Source organism: Pelodiscus sinensis, unplaced genomic scaffold, assembly GCF_049634645.1.
Source record: "Pelodiscus sinensis isolate JC-2024 unplaced genomic scaffold, ASM4963464v1 ctg191, whole genome shotgun sequence".
Taxonomy (NCBI): domain Eukaryota; kingdom Metazoa; phylum Chordata; order Testudines; family Trionychidae; genus Pelodiscus; species Pelodiscus sinensis.
The window spans coordinates 1-13849 of record NW_027465928.1 but is presented as its reverse complement, the minus strand read 5'-3'; the positions used below and the strand labels follow the sequence as shown (position 1 = coordinate 13849).

At 76.2% G+C, this 13849-nt stretch overlaps 2 protein-coding genes across 2 annotated transcripts; both read left to right on the top strand.

Moving 5' to 3' along the window:
- The first annotated feature begins 2188 nt into the window (after positions 1-2188).
- IL25 (interleukin 25) lies at positions 2189-6271 on the top strand. The gene is made up of 3 exons (XM_075916786.1): positions 2189-2206; positions 4206-4432; positions 6031-6271. Exons 1-3 carry the CDS (start codon positions 2189-2191, stop codon positions 6269-6271), a joined length of 486 nt encoding a protein of 161 aa, XP_075772901.1.
- Positions 6272-8161: 1890 nt separating this feature from the next.
- On the top strand, positions 8162-13645 carry CMTM5 (CKLF like MARVEL transmembrane domain containing 5). The gene is made up of 5 exons (XM_075916776.1): positions 8162-8291; positions 11590-11744; positions 12164-12196; positions 12439-12532; positions 13399-13645. The coding sequence occupies exons 1-5, from the start codon at positions 8190-8192 to the stop codon at positions 13510-13512; spliced, it is 498 nt and encodes a 165-aa protein (XP_075772891.1). The 5' UTR covers positions 8162-8189; the 3' UTR covers positions 13513-13645.
- Positions 13646-13849: the final 204 nt, after the last annotated feature.

The window sequence follows — 13849 nt, the reverse complement described above, 5'->3', positions numbered from 1 at the left end:
ACCCCTCACCCCCACAACCCAGCCCTGCCGGTGCCCCTCACCCCCACAACCCAGCCCCTGCCCCCCAGCTCTGCCGGTGCCCTTCACCCCCACAACCCAGCCCCTGCCCCCCAGCCCTGCCGGTGCCCCTCACCCTGCCCCCCAGCCCTGCCAGTGCCCCTCACCCCCAAAACCCAGCCCCTGCCCCCCAGCCCTGCCGGTGCCCCTCACCCCCACAACCCAGCCCTGCCGGTGCCCCTCACCCCCACAACCCAGCCCCTGCCCCCCAGCCCTGCCGGTGCCCCTCACCCTGCCCCCCAGCCCTGCCGGTGCCCCTCACCCTGCCCCCCAGCCCTGCCAGTGCCCCTCACCCCCAAAACCCAGCCCCTGCCCCCCAGCCCTGCTGGTGCCCCTCACCCTGCCCCCCAGCCCTGCCGGTGCCCCTCACCCTACCCCCCAGATCCTGTCCCCCAGCTCTGCTGGTGCCCCTCACTCCCACCCCCCCCAGCCCTGTCGGTGCCCCTCACCCCCACAACCCAGCCTCTGCCCCCAAGCCCTGCCGGTGCCCCTCACCCTGCCCCCCAGCCCTGCCAGTGCCCCTCACCCCCACAACCCAGATCCTGCCCCCCAGATCTGCCAGTGCCCGGGCTCCGGGTGTTTATGTTGCCATGGGCACAGCTGTTGTGGGGCGGGCACCGAGCCAGGTGCTGCGGGTGACTCCCTGGAGTGACATGCAAATCCGCAGCCCACAGAAACCTTCCCCAGGCACTGCCGGCTTCCCCAGAGACCGGCCCCCCCACGGGGCCGCGCCCGCCCGGGGAAGCCCTCGCACCCGGCCTGCTGCTCCCCCGCTCGGGGAGGGCAGCGCAGCCCAGTGGGTAGAGCAGGGGGGCTGGGAGCCCGGCCTGCAGGTTCTGCCCCGCTCGGGGAGGGCAGCGCAGCCCAGTGGGTAGAGCAGGGGGGCTGGGAGCCCGGACTTAGGTTTCTTCATCTGAGTGTGAGGTGACCCCTGGGGCGGCGAGGGACCCTGCTCCTCCAGCCCAGCGGCTGGTCCCCCCCCAGGGGCTGGCCCACGAGCCCTCTGGGCCCCCCAGGACTCCAGCAGCTGGGGACTGAGGCCAGTGGGGCCAAGTGTCCGACGGTCCAGCCCTGTCCCCCTGGCCCTGCCGGCGCCCTAACCTGCCCCCCGGCGCCCCTCACCTGCCCCCCGGCGCCCCTCACCTGCCCCCCCAGCCCTGCCCCCGGCGCCCCTCACCTGTCCCCCCCGGTGCCCCTCACCTGCCCCCCAGCCCCTCACCTGCCCCCCCAGCCCTGCCCCCAGCACCCCTCACCTGTCCCCCCGGTGCCCCTCACCTGGCCCCCCGGCACCCTTCACCTGTCCCCCCAGCGCCCCTTAGCTGCCCCCCCAGTCCTGTCCCCCCGGCACCCCTCACCTGCCCCCCCACAGCCCTACCCCCAGCACCCCTCACCTGCCCCCCCAGCCCTGTCCCCCCGGCACCCCTCACCTGCCCACAGCCCTACCCCCCAGCGTCCCTCACCTGCCCCCCTGGCGCCCCTTAGCTTCCCCCCCAGGCCTTCCCCCCAGCGCCCTTCACCTGCCCCCCCAGCCCTGCCCCCGGCACCCCTCACCTGCCCCCCCCGCACCTCTCACCTGCCCCCCAGGCCTTCCCCCCCGGCGCCCCTCACCTGCCCCCCCAGCCCTGCCCCTGGCACCCCTCACCTGCCCCCCCAGCACCCCTCACCTGCCCCCCACAGCCCTGCCCCCCCGGCGCCCCTCACCTGCCCCCCCCAGGCGCCCCTCACCTGCCCCCCCAGCCCTGCCCCTGGCACCCCTCACCTGCCCCCCCAGCGCCCCTCACCTGCCCCCCCAGGCGCCCCTCACCTGCCCCCCCAGCCCTGTCCCCCCAGCGCCCCTCACCTGCCCCCCCCAGCGCCCCTCACCTGCCCCCCAGCTCTGCCAGTGCCCCTCACCTGAACCCCTAGCCCCTGCCCCCCCAGCCCTGCCGCCCCCCCCAGCTCTGTTGATGCCCCCATCCGAAGCCAGGCTCGGGGCACCATGGAGTTGGGGAGAGGTTTTGGAAAATGCCCATTTCAGAAGGGAGCATCCAGGAGGAATTGGAAAATAATTTGCATCTGGTGATCCGATGGAAATTCGCTGGCTATAAAAGGGCCTGGCCGTGCGGGCAGGTGGCAGGAGAGGCAGATCGGCATGGCTGGGACTCTGTGGGTGAGTGCCGGGCGCCGGGGCTCCCTGCCCAGCTCAGGGAGGGAAAGTGGGGTGGAGCATGGTCCCAGGGCTGGGGGGCTGGGTCCCTCGCTGGGGAGCCCCATGCGCCCGGGGTATAGGGGGTGAGCCGCGCTCAGGGCGTGTGGGAGAGAAGAGCCCGGCAAGCAGCAGGGAGTTCCACCGGTTAATGCCACGGCTGGGACCTTTGCGAGCCGGTTCCCGTGGGGACCCGCTGCGGGGGCATCCAGCAACCCCGTCCCCAGGCCCGATGCCCCCCACGCACCTCGCCCATCCCTCCTCCCACCCCCCTCTCCCACCTCATGCACCTCGCCCATCCCTCCTCCCACCTCCATCCCCCCCGTCTCCCACCTCCTGCCCCTCACGCACCTCGCCCATCCCTCCTCCCACCCCCCTCTCCCACCTCCTGCCCTTCACGCACCTCACCCATCCCTCCTCCCACCTCCATCCGCCCACCCCCCCGTCTCCCACCTCCTGCCCCTCATGCACCTCGCCCATCCCTCCTCCCACCCCCCTCTCCCACCTCCTGCCCCTCATGCACCTCGCCCATCCCTCCTCCCACCCCCCTCTCCCACCTCCTGCCCCTCATGCACCTCACCCATCCCTCCTCCCACCCCCATCTCCCACCTCCTGCCCCCATGCACCTCGCCCATCCCTCCTCCCACCTCCATCCCCCCCTGTCTCCCACCTCCTGCCCCTCACGCACCTCACCCATCCCTCCTCCCACCTCCGTCCGCCCACCCCCCGTCTCCCACCTCCTGCCCCTCATGCACCTCGCCCATCCCTCCTCCCACCCCCATCTCCCACCTCCTGCCCCTCATGCACCTCGCCCATCCCTCCTCCCACCCCCATCTCCCACCTCCTGCCCCTCATGCACCTCGCCCATCCCTCCTCCCACCCCCGTCTCCCACCTCCTGCACCTCGCCCATCCCTCCTCCCACCCCCATCTCCCACCTCCTGCCCCTCATGCACCTCGCCCATCCCTCCTCCCACCCCCATCTCCCACCTCCTGCCCCTCATGCACCTCGCCCATCCCTCCTCCCACCCCCATCTCCCACCTCCTGCCCCTCATGCACCTCGCCCATCCCTCCTCCCACCCCCGTCTCCCACCTCCTGCCCCTCATGCACCTCGCCCATCCCTCCTCCCACCCCCATCTCCCACCTCCTGCCCCTCATGCACCTCGCCCATCCCTCCTCCCACCCCCATCTCCCACCTCCTGCCCCTCATGCACCTCGCCCATCCCTCCTCCCACCCCCATCTCCCACCTCCTGCCCCTCATGCACCTCGCCCATCCCTCCTCCCACCCCCATCTCCCACCTCCTGCCCCTCATGCACCTCGCCCATCCCTCCTCCCACCCCCATCTCCCACCTCCTGCCCCTCATGCACCTCGCCCATCCCTCCTCCCACCCCCATCTCCCACCTCCTGCCCCTCATGCACCTCGCCCATCCCTCCTCCCACCCCCGTCTCCCACCTCCTGCCCCTCATGCATCTCGCCCATCCCTCCTCCCACCTCCATCCCCCCACCCCTCCGAGTTCCACCGGTTAATGCCATGGCTGGGACCTTTGCGAGCCGGTTCCCGTGGGGACCCGCTGCGGGGGCATCCAGCAACCCCGTCCCCAGGCCCGATGCCCCCCACGCACCTCGCCCATCCCTCCTCCCACCTCCGTCCCCCCACCCCGTCTCCCACCTCCTGCCCCCCACGCACCTCGCCCATCCCTTCTCCCACCTCCGTCCCCCCACCTTGTCTGTCCCTCCACCTCCATCCCTGCCCCCATGCACCTCGCCCGTCCCTCTGCCCCATCCCTCCCCCCACACCCTCTCTCCCCCACCCCGCACCCCACCCTCCTGCCCCCATCTGTTCCTCTGCCCAGTCCCTCCCCCCATCTCCCACCCCCTGGCCCCCATGTACCTCGCCCGTCCCTCCGCCCCATCCCACCCCCCACCTCTCTCCTGACTGTCTCTTTCGCCCCCCCACAGGCTGGGCTGCTGCTGCTGCTCTGGGCAGGGGGCCCAGGCGGGGCCGAGAGGTGCGTGGGCCCGGCCCACTGCTGTGATGAGCCGGAGCTGGACAAGGCCGGGGCCTGGCTGAGTGTGGGGCACCCCCAGGAGGCCCAGCACTGGCCCTACACCCCCCAGGAGATCCAGTGCAAGGGGCAGGCCCACGGGCCCCTCCACGCCCGCTCCATCGCGCCCTGGAGATACCGGTGAGAGACCCCGAGACCCGGCCCTGCACCCCCATACGCGGCCCTGCACCCCGCGACCCGGCCCTTCACCCCATACCTGACCCTGCACCCCGAGACCCGGCCCTGCACCCCATACCCGACCCTGCACCCCGAGACCCGGCCCTGCACCCCCATAACCGGCCCTGCACCCCAAGACCCAGCCAAGCACCTCCATACCTGGCCCTGCACCCCAAAACCCAGACCTGCACCCCATACCGACCCTGCTTCCTGAGACCCAGCCGTGCACCCCGAGACCCGGCCCTGGTGCTCAACACCAGCACCTGGGTCTGTACCCCAAGACCCGGCCCTGCACCCCCATACTAAGGGGGGACATGATAGCGGTTTTCAAATATCTAAAAGGGTGTCACAAGGAGGAAGGAGAAAATTTGTTCCTCTTGGTTTCTGAGGACAGGACAAGGAGTAATGGGCTTAAAGTGCAGCAGGGGAGGTTTAGATTGGACATTAGGAAAAAATTCCTAACTGTCAGGGTGGTCAAATATTGGAATAAATTGCCAAGGGAGGTGGTGGAATCTCCCTCTCTGGAGATATTTAAGAACAGGTTAGATAGACATCTATCAGGGATGGTGTAGACGGAGCTTGGTCCTGCCTTGAGGGCGGGGGGCTGGACTCGATGACCTCTCGAGGTCCCTTCCAGTCCTATGATTCTATGATACCCGACCCTGCTCCCCGAGATCCAGCTCTGCTCCCCGCTACCCAACCCTGCACCCCGCTACCCGGCCCTGCACCCCCATACCCGGCCCTGCACCCAAATACCCGGCCCTGCACCCTGCTCCCCAAGACCCGGCCCTGCACCCCAATACCCGGCCCTGCTCCCCGCTACCCAACCCTGCACCCCGCTACCCGGCCCTGCACCCCCATACCCGACCCTGCTCCCCGAGATCCAGCCCTGCTCCCCGCTACCCAACCCTGCACCCCGCTACCCGGCCCTGCACCCCCATACCCAACCCTGCTCCCCGAGACCCGGCCCTGCACCCCCATACCCAACCCTGCTCCCCGAGACCCGGCCCTGCACCCCAATACCCAACCCTGCTCCCCGAGACCCGGCCCTGCACCCCAATACCCGGCCCTGCACCCCGCTACCCGGCCCTGCACCCCCATACCCGACCCTGCTCCCCGAGACCCGGCCCTGCTCCCTGCTACCCAACCCTGCACCCCAATACCTGGCCCTGCACCCCCATACCCGACCCTGCACCCCAATACCCGGCCCTGCACCCCAATACCCGGCCCTGCACCCCCGTACCCGACCCTGCACCCCAATACCCGGCCCTGCACCCCCATACCCAACCCTGCACCCCAATACCCGGCCCTGCACCCCCATACCCGGCCCTGCACCCCCATACCCAACCCTGCACCCCAATACCCGGCCCTGCACCCCCGTACCCGACCCTGCACCCCAATACCCAACCCTGCACCCCAATACCCGGCCCTGCACCCCCATACCCGACCCTGCTCCCCGAGACCCGGCCCTGCACCCCAATACCCGGCCCTGCTCCCCAATACCCGGCCCTGCACCCCAATACCCGGCCCGCAGCGTCTCACCGTGCCCGCTCTGCCCGCAGGGAGGATCGGGACAAGAGCCGCTTCCCGCGGCGCCTGCTGCAGGCGGAGTGCGTGTGCCCCCACTGCGTCTCGCTGGCCCCCCCGCACCCCCCCGACCGCCGGGGCAACTCGGTGCCGCTCAACACCAGCACCTGGGTCTACTACCGGCGGCCCTGCCCCGCCCGGCCCGGCGCCTTCTTCCTGGAGCCCCGGCGCTACCCGCTGGCCGTGGCCTGCGTCTGCGTCCTGCCCCGCGCCTGAGCCGGGCCCTCGGGGGGCGGGTCAGTCGAGGGGGCCCTCGGGGGGCGGGTCAGTCGAGGGGCCCTCGGGGGGCGGGTCAGTCGAGGGGGCCCTCGGGGGGGCGGGTCAGTCGAGGGGGCCCTCGGGGGGCGGGTCAGTCGAGGGGCCCTCGGGGGGCGGGTCAGTCGAGGAGGCCCTCGGGGGGCGGGTCAGTCGAGGGGGGCCCTCGGGGGGCGGGTCAGTCGAGGGGGCCCTCGGGGGGGCAATGCGGGGCCCCAGGCTCATGGACGGGCCCCAGAAGGCTGAGTTGCGGGTTGAGCGCAGGGCATCCGTGGGGCTGCTTGGGGGGCAGAGCTAGCTCCCGCCGCGGGGGTGTCGGGGGGCAGCCCGGAGCTCGGGGGGCGCAGGACGAGGGGGAGGCGCTGGGGGTGCGCCAGGGAGTCAGTGAGGGTGCAGCTCGGGCGGGCGTTGTGGGGGAGGCCAATTGCATCCCGGCCAGGCCCCCCTTCCTTGGGGGGTCCCCCCAGGCTGTGACAGGACCCCCGGGGCCATCGCACCCGGGGCCGGGACGCCGCGGCCTCCCACGTGTTCGGGGCAATAAACGTTTTACAGCGACCGGCTCGGTGTGATGGGGGTTACTACCGGGGCCCCCCATGGCGCCCCCCACTGGCCGAGGCGGCAGGAGCCAGAGCGTGTCCCCCACGGCCAGCACCCCGCCCCACGGCGCCCCCCCACTGGCCGAGGCGGCAGGAGCCAGAGCGTGTCCCCCACGGCCAGCACCCCGCCCCACGGCGCCCCCCCACTGGCCGAGGCGGCAGGAGCCAGAGCGTGTCCCCCACGGCCAGCACCCCGCCCCACGGCGCCCCCCACTGGCCGAGGCGGCAGGAGACAGGGCGTGTCCCCCACGGCCAGCACCCCGCCCCACGGCGCCCCCCACTGGCCGAGGCGGCAGGAGCCAGGGCGTGTCCCCCACGGCCAGCACCCCGCCCCACGGCGCCCCCCGCTGGCCGAGGCGGCAGGAGCCAGGACGTGTCCCCCACGGCCAGCACCCCGCCCCACGGCGCCCCCCACTGGCCGAGGCGGCAGGAGCCAGGGCGTGTCCCCCACGGCCAGCACCCCGCCCCACGGCGCCCCCCGCTGGCCGAGGCGGCAGGAGCCAGGGCGTGTCCCCCACGGCCAGCACCCCGCCCCACGGCGCCCCCCACTGGCCGAGGCGGCAGGAGCCAGGGCGTGTCCCCCACGGCCAGCACCCCGCCCCACGGCGCCCCCCCACTGGCCGAGGCGGCAGGAGCCAGGGCATGTCCCCCACGGCCAGCACCCCGTCCCACGGCGCCCCCTACTGGCAGAGGTGGCAGTAGCCGTGTCCCCCACGGCCAGCACCCCGCCCCACGGCGCCCCCCCACTGGCCGAGGCGGCAGGAGCCAGAGCGTGTCCCCCACGGCCAGCACCCCGCCCCACGGCGCCCCCCACTGGCAGACGCGGCAGTAGCCGGAGTTCCCCCACGGCCAGCACCCCGCCCCACGGCGCCCCCCGCTGGCAGAGGCGGCAGTAGCTGGAGTTCCCCCACGGCCAGCGCTCTGCCCCACGGCGCCCCCCCCCACTGGCAAGAGCCAGGCCTGGCCTCTCCCCGCGCCGGCTCAAAGAATGGGCCCCATTCACGGCCCCCGACAATGAAGCCCCTTGTGCCCCACGTGCCAGCCGCTCCCAGCCCCACGGCACAATCCCCCTTTGTCCCACACCACAGGGGGCGGGGGGCTTGGGGGTGGCCGGGAGACAGATTCCCGGGGGCTTTCTGCCCCTTCGCCCCCCCTGCACTTGTCCCCCCCCTCCTGCCGCTTCTTCCTTTCTTCCCCCCAGTACAGGCGGGGGGGGGCAGGCAGGGACACGCCCCCACATTCATCCAGCCCCAGCCGCAGTGGCAGGCAGCAGGGTCTCCAGGATGGGGGGGCCCGGGCTGGGGGAGGAGGGGGAGGCCGGGGGGCTGGCGCTGGACTGGCCCTTCCTGCGCTCGACGAAGGGGGCGCTGCTGGGAGCCGAGCTGGTAAACGGACCCCGGGACCCCTCCCCACACCTGCGCCCCCTCTCCGACTCCCTCCCCCAACCCCGCCGGCGCCCCTCGCTCCTGCCCCCCAGCCCGCCCGCCCTGCCGGGCCCCACAGCCCCTGCCCCCCAGCCCTGCCGGCGCCCCTCGCTCCCACCCCCCAGCCCGCCCGCCCTGCCGGGGCCCCACAGCCCCTGCTCCCCAGCCCTGCTGGGGCCCCTTGCTCCCGCCTCCCAGCCCCCCACCCTGCCGGGCCCCAGAGCCCCTGCCCCCCAGCCTTGCCGGCGCCCCTCGCTCCCACCCCCCAGCCCGCCCGCCCTGCCGGGCCCCACAGCCCCTGCTCCCCAGCCCTGCTGGGGCCCCTTGCTCCCGCCCCCCAGCCCCCCACCCTGCTGGAGCCCCACAGCCCCTGCCCCCAGCCCCCACACCCTGCTGGGGCCCCACAGCCCCTGCCCCCCTGCCCTGCCGGGGCCCCTCGCTCCTGCCCCCCAGCCTCCCCACCCTGCCGGGGCCCCTCGCTCCCGCCCCCCAGCCCTGCCGGGGCCCCTCACTCCCGCCCCCCAGCCCCAGCCCTCCCGCCCTGCCGGGGCCCCACAGCCCCTGTCCCCCAGCCCTGCCGGCGCCCCTCGCTCCCGACCCACAGCCCCAGCCCCCCCGCCCTGCCCCCCAGCCCTGCCAGGGCCCCTCGCTCCTGACCCACAGCCCCAGCCCCCCCGCCCTGCCCCCCAGCCTTGCCGGGGCCCCTTGCTCCCGACCCACAGTCCCAGCCCCCCCGTCCTGCTGGTGCCCCTCACTCCTGCCCCCGTGTCCTGCCGGTGACCCTAACTTCCTCCCTCTAGCTCCTGCCCCTCACTCCCCCCCCCACAGCGCCTGCCACCGTGGCCCTGGGCACCCCCACTTCTGAGAGACCCTGGCCCTGATATCCCCACAGCCCCAGGCCTCCCTCAGCCCTGAACCCCCTGGCCCCAAACCGGTTCCCAGCCCCCTGGCCTGAGAGCCCCTGGACCCCTGGATGTCATGGGAGGAGGGGGGAGCATGGGGGGCCTGTGCGGGGCAGCGGGCAGGGTGGGGCTGGGGGTCCCTGGGCCGGGGGTGCGGGGGGTGGACCTGTGCGGGGCAGCGGGCAGGGTGGGGCCGGGGGTCCCTGGGCTGAGGGTGCGGGGGGGGCCTGTGCGGGGCAGCGGGCAGGGTGGGGCCGGGGGTCCCTGGGCTGGGGTGCGGGGGGGCCTGTGCGGGGCAGCGGGCAGGGTGGGGCTGGGGGTCCCTGGGCCGGGGGTGCGGGGGGGCCTGTGCGGGGCAGCGGGCAGGGTGGGGCTGGGGGTCCCTGGGCTGAGGGTGCGGGGGGGGCCTGTGCGGGGCAGCGGGCAGGGTGGGGCCGGGGGTCCCTGGGCTGGGGGTGCGGGGGGGCCTGTGCGGGGCAGCGGGCAGGGTGGGGCCGGGGGTCCCTGGGCCGGGGGTGCGGGGGGGGGCCTGTGCAGGGCAGCGGGCAGGGTGGGGCCGGGGGTCCCTGGGCTGGGGGTGCGGGGGGGCCTGTGCGGGGCAGCGGGCAGGGTGGGGCCGGGGGTCCCTGGGCTGGGGGTGCGGGGGGGCCTGTGCGGGGCAGCGGGCAGGGTGGGGCCGGGGGTCCCTGGGCTGAGGGTGCGGGGGGGGCCTGTGCGGGGCAGCGGGCAGGGTGGGGCCGGGGGTCCCTGGGCTGAGGGTGCGGGGGGGACCTGTGCGGGGCAGCGGGCAGGGTGGGGCCGGGGGTCCCTGGGCTGGGGGTGCGGGGGGGCCTGTGCGGGGCAGCGGGCAGGGTGGGGCTGGGGGTCCCTGGGCCGGGGGTGCGGGGGGGGCCTGTGCGGGGCAGCGGGCAGGGTGGGGCCGGGGGTCCCTGGGCTGAGGGTGCGGGGGGGACCTGTGCGGGGCAGCGGGCAGGGTGGGGCCGGGGGTCCCTGGGCTGAGGGTGCGGGGGGGGACCTGTGCGGGGCAGCGGGCAGGGTGGGGCCGGGGGTCCCTGGGCTGAGGGTGCGGGGGGGCCTGTGCGGGGCAGCGGGCAGGGTGGGGCCGGGGGTCCCTGGGCTGGGGGTGCGGGGGGGCCTGTGCGGGGCAGCGGGCAGGGTGGGGCTGGGGGTCCCTGGGCTGGGGGTGTGGGGGGGGCCTGTGCGGGGCAGCGGGCAGGGTGGGGCCGGGGGTCCCTGGGTTGGGGGTGCGGGGGGGCCTGTGCGGGGCAGCGGGGCAGCGGGCAGGGTGGGGCCGGGGGTCCCTGGGCTGGGGGTGCGGGGGGGCCTGTGCGGGGCAGCGGGCAGGGTGGGGCTGGGGGTCCCTGGGCTGGGGGTGCGGGGGGGCCTGTGCGGGGCAGCGGGCAGGGTGGGGCTGGGGGTCCTGGGCTGGGGGTGCGGGGGGGGCCTGTGCGGGGCAGTGGGCAGGGTGGGGCCGGGGGTCCCTGGGCTGGGGGTGCGGGGGGGCCTGTGCGGGGCAGCGGGCAGGGTGGGGCCGGGGGTCCCTGGGCTGGGGGTGCGGGGGGGGCCTGTGCGGGGCAGTGGGCAGGGTGGGGCCGGGGGTCCCTGGGGGTGCGGGGGGGGCCTGTGCGGGGCAGCGGGCAGGGTGGGGCTGGGGGTCCCTGGGCCGGGGGTGCGGGGGGGGGCCTGTGCGGGGCAGCGGGCAGGGTGGGGCTGGGGGTCCCTGGGCTGGGGTGCGGGGGGGGCCTGTGCGGGGCAGTGGGCAGGGTGGGGCCGGGGGTCCCTGGGCCGGGGGGTGCGGGGGGGGCCTGTGCGGGGCAGTGGGCAGGGTGGGGCTGGGGGTCCCTGGGCTGGGGGTGCGGGGGGGGCCTGTGCGGGGCAGTGGGCAGGGTGGGGCCGGGGGTCCCTGGGGGTGCGGGGGGGCCTGTGCGGGGCAGCGGGCAGGGTGGGGCTGGGGGTCCCTGGGCCGGGGGTGCGGGGGGGGCCTGTGCGGGGCAGCGGGCAGGGTGGGGCCGGGGGTCCCTGGGCCGGGGGTGCGGGGGGGGGCCTGTGCGGGGCAGCGGGCAGGGTGGGGCCGGGGGTCCCTGGGCTGGGGGTGCGGGGGGGGCCTGTGCGGGGCAGTGGGCAGGGTGGGGCCGGGGGTCCCTGGGGGTGCGGGGGGGCCTGTGCGGGGCAGCGGGCAGGGTGGGGCTGGGGGTCCCTGGGCCGGGGGTGCGGGGGGGGGCCTGTGCGGGGCAGCGGGCAGGGTGGGGCCGGGGGTCCCTGGGGGTGCGGGGGGGGCCTGTGCGGGGCAGCGGGCAGGGTGGGGCCGGGGGTCCCTGGGGGTGCGGGGGGGGCCTCACCCCGTCCTCTCCCCCCAGGCGCTGTGTTTTCTGGTCTTCCTGCTGCTGACGGTCTCCGTGTCGGCCTACATGGCCGCCCCACTGCTGGAGGGGCTGCTGGCTGGGGGGGCCCTGGGGCTGCAGCTCGTCCGCTGCCAGGAGAGGGCCCCCCGTGTCCGCTGGGCCTGCCTGGTGCGTGGGACCCCCCCGGAACCCCCCCGACCTGCCCATCCCCCCTGGGACCCCCCGACCTGCCCATCCCCCCTGGGACCCCCCCCCGACCTGCCCCATCCCCCCCCGGAACCCCCCGACCTGCCCATCCCCCCTGGGCCCCTCCGACCTGCCATCCCCCCCCTCCACTGGGCCTGCCTGGTGCGTGGGACCCCCCCCGGAACCCCCTCGACCTGCCCATCCCCCCCCGGAACCCCCCGACCTGCCCATCCCCCCCCGGAACCCCCCGACCTGCCCATCACCCCTGGGCCCCTCCGACCTGCCCATCCCCCCCCTCCACTGGGCCTGCCTGGTGAGTGGGACCCCCCCTGGAATCCCCCCGACCTGCCCATCCCCCCTGGGACTCCCCCGACCTGCCCATCCCCCCTGGGACCCCCCCGAGCTGCCCATCCCCCCCCTCCACTGGGCCTGCCTGGTGCGTGGGACCCCCCCGGAACCCCCCCGACCTGCCCATCCCCCCCGGGACCCCCCGACCTGCCCATCCCCCCTGGGACCCCCCGACCTGCCCATCCCCCCCGGAACCCCCCGACCTGCCCATCCCCTCTGGGACCCCCCGACCTGCCCATCCCCCCATCCACTGGGCCTGCTTAGGGATGGGGTGGGGGTGGGGGTGGGGTTTTCCCCTCACGCCCCCATCTGACCCCCACCTGCCCCCAGGATTTTCTGCGCTCGGCAGCGCCGCCCTCGTCTCCTCGTCGTGTCGCCAGCCGCGATCGCCGCCAGCCGGGAGGGGCCGTCCGTCTGCGCCTTCGTGAGTGCCCCGCCCCCCGCCGCCCCCCCACTCCGGCCCCGCCCCGCCCCCCCGCTCCGGCCCCTCCCCGGCCCCGCCCTCCCCGCCGCCCCCGCTCCGGCCCCGCCCCCGCCCCCCCGCTCCGGCCCCCCCCGTTCCCCACCGCTCCGGCCCTGCCCCCCGCCCCCCCCACTCCGGCCCTGCCCCCCGCCCCCCCGCCGCTCCGGCCCCGCCCCGGCCCCGCCCTCCCCGCCGCCCCCCCACTCCGGCCCTGCCCCCCGCCCCCCCACTCCGGCCCCGCCCTCCCCGCCGCCCCCCACTCCGGCCCTGTCCCCCGCCCCCCCACTCCGGCCCCGCCCTCCCCGCCGCCCCCCCACTCCGGCCCTGTCCCCCGCCCCCCCCACTCCGGCCCCGCCCCGGCCCCGCCCTCCCCGCCGCCCCCCCACTCCGGCCCTGCCCCCCGCCCCCCCACTCCGGCCCCGCCCTCCCCGCCGCCCCCCCACTCCGGCCCCGCCCCGGCCCCGCCCTCCCCGCCGCCCCCCCACTCCGGCCCTGCCCCCCGCCCCCCCACTCCGGCCCCGCCCTCCCCGCCGCCCCCCCACTCCGGCCCTGCCCCCCGCCCCCCCACTCCGGCCCCGCCCTCCCCGCCGCCCCCCCACTCCGGCCCTGTCCCCCGCCCCCCCCACTCCGGCCCCGCCCCGGCCCCGCCCTCCCGCCGCCCCCCACTCCGGCCCCGCCCCCCGCCCACCCGCCGCCCCCCCACTCCGGCCCCGCCCCCGCCGCCCTTCCCCCACCCACTGCCCTGGCCTTCAAGCACCCTCCCCCATGGCCAGCCCCACTGCCCTCCACACCCACAGACCCCCGGCTGACCCTGCTCTCTCCCACAGACCTTCGGCCTCATCCTCATCGCGCTCTTCGCCTACGACGCCTGCAGCACCTACTGGGGGGAGCTCCGGCCGGAGCCAGCCCCGGGGGACCCGCCCGGCCCCGCCCGCCGCTGAGCCCCCCTCCTCCAGGACCCGCGGAACTCCCCGCTGGGGGCCCAGATAGGGCCTGCCCCGCCCCCCACAGCCCCTGCCCCCCAGCTCTGCTGTGCCCCTGCCCCACAGGCCTGCCTTACCCCCCAGCTCTGCTGTGCCCCTCACTCCCGCCCCACAGCCCCTGCCCCCAGCTCTGCTGTGCCCCTCACTCCCACCCCACAGCCCCTGCCCCAGCTCTGCTGTGCCCCTCACTCCCACCCCACAGCCCCTGCCCCAGCTCTGCTGTGCCCCTGCCCCACAGGCCTGCCTTACCCCCCAGCTCTGCTGTGCCCCTCACTCCCGCCCCACAGCCCCTGCC

Coding starts and splice junctions, on each gene's coding strand:
- IL25 (XM_075916786.1), top strand. Junction 4,433..6,030: donor ATCGCGCCCTGGAGATACCG/GTGAGAGACCCC, acceptor CTCTGCCCGCAG/GGAGGATCGGGACAAGAGCC.
- CMTM5 (XM_075916776.1), top strand. CDS start 8,190: ATGGGGGGGCCCGGGCTGGGGGAGGAGGGGGAGGCCGGGGGGCTGGCG. Junction 12,197..12,438: donor CCCTCCACTGGGCCTGCCTG/GTGCGTGGGACC, acceptor ACCTGCCCCCAG/GATTTTCTGCGCTCGGCAGC. Junction 12,533..13,398: donor GGCCGTCCGTCTGCGCCTTC/GTGAGTGCCCCG, acceptor TCTCTCCCACAG/ACCTTCGGCCTCATCCTCAT.